This window comes from Kryptolebias marmoratus, linkage group LG11 (genome assembly GCF_001649575.2).
Source record: "Kryptolebias marmoratus isolate JLee-2015 linkage group LG11, ASM164957v2, whole genome shotgun sequence".
Taxonomy (NCBI): domain Eukaryota; kingdom Metazoa; phylum Chordata; class Actinopteri; order Cyprinodontiformes; family Rivulidae; genus Kryptolebias; species Kryptolebias marmoratus.
Genome location: NC_051440.1, coordinates 18314847 through 18317511, shown reverse-complemented (window position 1 = coordinate 18317511; position 2665 = coordinate 18314847). Strand labels below are relative to the sequence as shown.

General features: G+C 38.5%; 1 protein-coding gene across 1 annotated transcript in view; it reads right to left on the bottom strand.

Annotated features, from left to right (window-relative positions):
• Positions 1–2159, bottom strand: part of slc17a8 (solute carrier family 17 member 8) — a 15327-nt gene extending 13168 nt beyond the window's left edge. Inside the window, exon 1 of the mRNA XM_017422977.3 lies at positions 1503–2159. Coding sequence (XP_017278466.1) covers positions 1503–1600 — 98 coding nt within the window. The 5' untranslated portion in view covers positions 1601–2159. The remainder of the gene's footprint in view (positions 1–1502) is intronic.
• Positions 2160–2665: the final 506 nt, after the last annotated feature.

Genomic DNA, 2665 nt, shown 5'->3' with positions numbered 1-2665 from the left:
AATTTGAGATTTTCATTTGTTGTCATTTGTAATCATCAAAATTAAACGAAATAAACATTTGAAATATATGAGTTTGTATGTAATGTATGAATATAATATACAAGTTTCACTTTTTAAATGGAATTACTGAAATCAATCTCCTTTTTTATGATATTCTAATTTTATGACCAGCACCTGTAAATGGAACATGCCATCATCCTGGCCACGACACATTCAAATCCATGTGCACGGATGTTTTTTGATAACGAACGATATGACAATAAAATCCAAAAAACCCACAATTCAATGTTCGGGGCACAGTGACAAAGAAGATGACCTGAAGCGAAATAATTCAACAATCCAGGCAATCAAGTATTTCACTGAATAATTCCTTCACAGTGGGATTGAAGGAGATGAATGAACAAAACAGCCGACATACGGAGCCACATTGTGAAGGGGGAAAGACGAGGAAAAAGGTCAGTGATCTGCTGTCATCAGGTTTCCTTCAGGTGTATCACCCTCCATCTATGTTTTACCACCAAGAATCAACCTGTTCAACCTTCCTCTGCTCAAACCTGACAACAAGAAAAAACTCTCCTTAAACAAGATAATAAGAAAACCGGAGCAGCTTCTCTTACTCTTACATTACTCTTTAATGTCTCCATTTAGGTGTAAAAACATACAAAACGCACATCTGTAATATGATTAATGCCAATTTAAATACTGGCTGTTTTAATGTGGTCACTTTTCAGGTATTCTAACACATTTTGTGAACAAATAGATACAAAACAAATTCATTACAAAAGTAAACCTTCATTAAAAAGAAGCCATTCAAGCTCTGAAAATACGTTTTTTGTTGAAACTGGATGCAGATATGTTGTTAGTCCCAGTTTTTGTCCTTTTAGCTGCTTTTTTTAAATCATCTTGATCCTGTTAAGTGATTGGCTGTAGGATTTTACATTATTTACTGACATTAATATAACATGAAATGTGTTACACAACGGAGGTTTTAACTTAAAGTCATCAGCTTGAATAAATGTGTTGTGCTTTTTTGTGGTTCTGTCTCACGTTTTAAGCTGGAAAAACCACTTTCATTATCTTTATTTTGCAAACATAAAACAAGTTGTTCTGTTTTATATTCACCTCTGATATTAGGCAGACATTTGCCAGCTGTAAATTAAAGTAAGTCCTCTTTTACTCACACAGAAGCAATTTGTTTTATCTCCTGAAATGATCACTTTGAGGGTTTCCATTTACAGATAGGGTTTGGTGAAATATGTATCAGATATAAAATATGTATCCGTGTCTTAAAATAAAAACTGTGATTACATCACTGGGATCGCAAGCACCAGAATCAAATATTTATAAATGTACAGGAAAGCGAGGAATGGTAAGATTATTGTAATCATTTGAGAGGTTTCTGGGTTTCTGGCAGCAGATTTCTGCACAAACTTTGAGAATCTTAATATAATCTTCTACATACATGACACAGTTTGCACACGCTCATGAACAAACCCTCTCACCTCTGCAGTTTTCCTAAAGAGTCCCCCACAGTGCTCTTCACCTCCTCCTTCCCAGGTTTGAACACCTGATTTTTAAAGCCTGCTAAATCAAAAGGCATTTTGTCTTCTCTTTTGCCCTCTTTATTCCCAAAACGGCGACTTCACAGCTCCTGAGCGCACCTCAGGTTTTGTTGTTTTTTTTTAAAAAAAGAGGAAACAAAAATCCACTAGATGCTGAGTTTCATCCTCCCTGGATTTTGTTGCACCTGAGGGATGGTTGGCTCCACCTTTCAGAGGTGCCAAGGGTCCCACAGAGGACTTCTCCAAGTTTTTTGGAGAGCAGATGACCAGTGTCCCCTCAGTGACCTAAACGCCGCAGAGCCAGGACTGGATTCATCTTTAAAAGCTCCATCCAGCACTGATGAGATGTAGAATCCAGGTTTTAGCCTCGAGTCATGGTGATCCCCTGAACCAGCCGTTCAGATCTCATCTCATCTGGTTCTGGAGTGGGCGGGGAAGCGGAGGAGCAGGTGTAAGATCCAAAAAAAAAAAAAAACAGCCCCTCGCTTTTAAACATCATCACCTTCATCAGCTGCCCAGCTCCTCCCCTCCATCCAGTTAGATTCATTTGATAGCAGCTCTGAAGACGACCAGATGAAATATGCATGAGCTTGACATGTTGAGGAGAGACGGGGCCGCTGTGGAGTTAAATGGGAGCGGGTGAAACCGAAGAGTCTGAGTCTTACACCCCCATGCCTCAGCATGCAGCTCTTAGATATAAGCTCTTCATAATTTCTGCATTTATGAAGCATCTCCTCCTGCATGAGGCTGTGAACGGATCTCTCACCCTTTCACACTGATGGGCATTTCTCTACGTTCGTTTCTCGGTGTGGAGAGAATTTTCCTCAGTGCAGATCATGAAATATGCAACATTTAGAAAGGAAAAAAAAAATGAAAATTGAGATTTTAAAATTTAAAAACAGCAAATGGATGATGTGACACTGAGCCCGCAGAGCTTTGTGGCTTAAAAATTTAGTGTTTCAGAGGAAATGTTTGTGCTCCAGCTGTTAATGTGCTCCATAAATAAGGTGAAATCACTCCCAGGAGAAGATTTTTTAAATGAATACCTGAAATATGACAACTCCAGTTAAAAAAGTAGCATCAACTTGGCTGATTTTTTACAT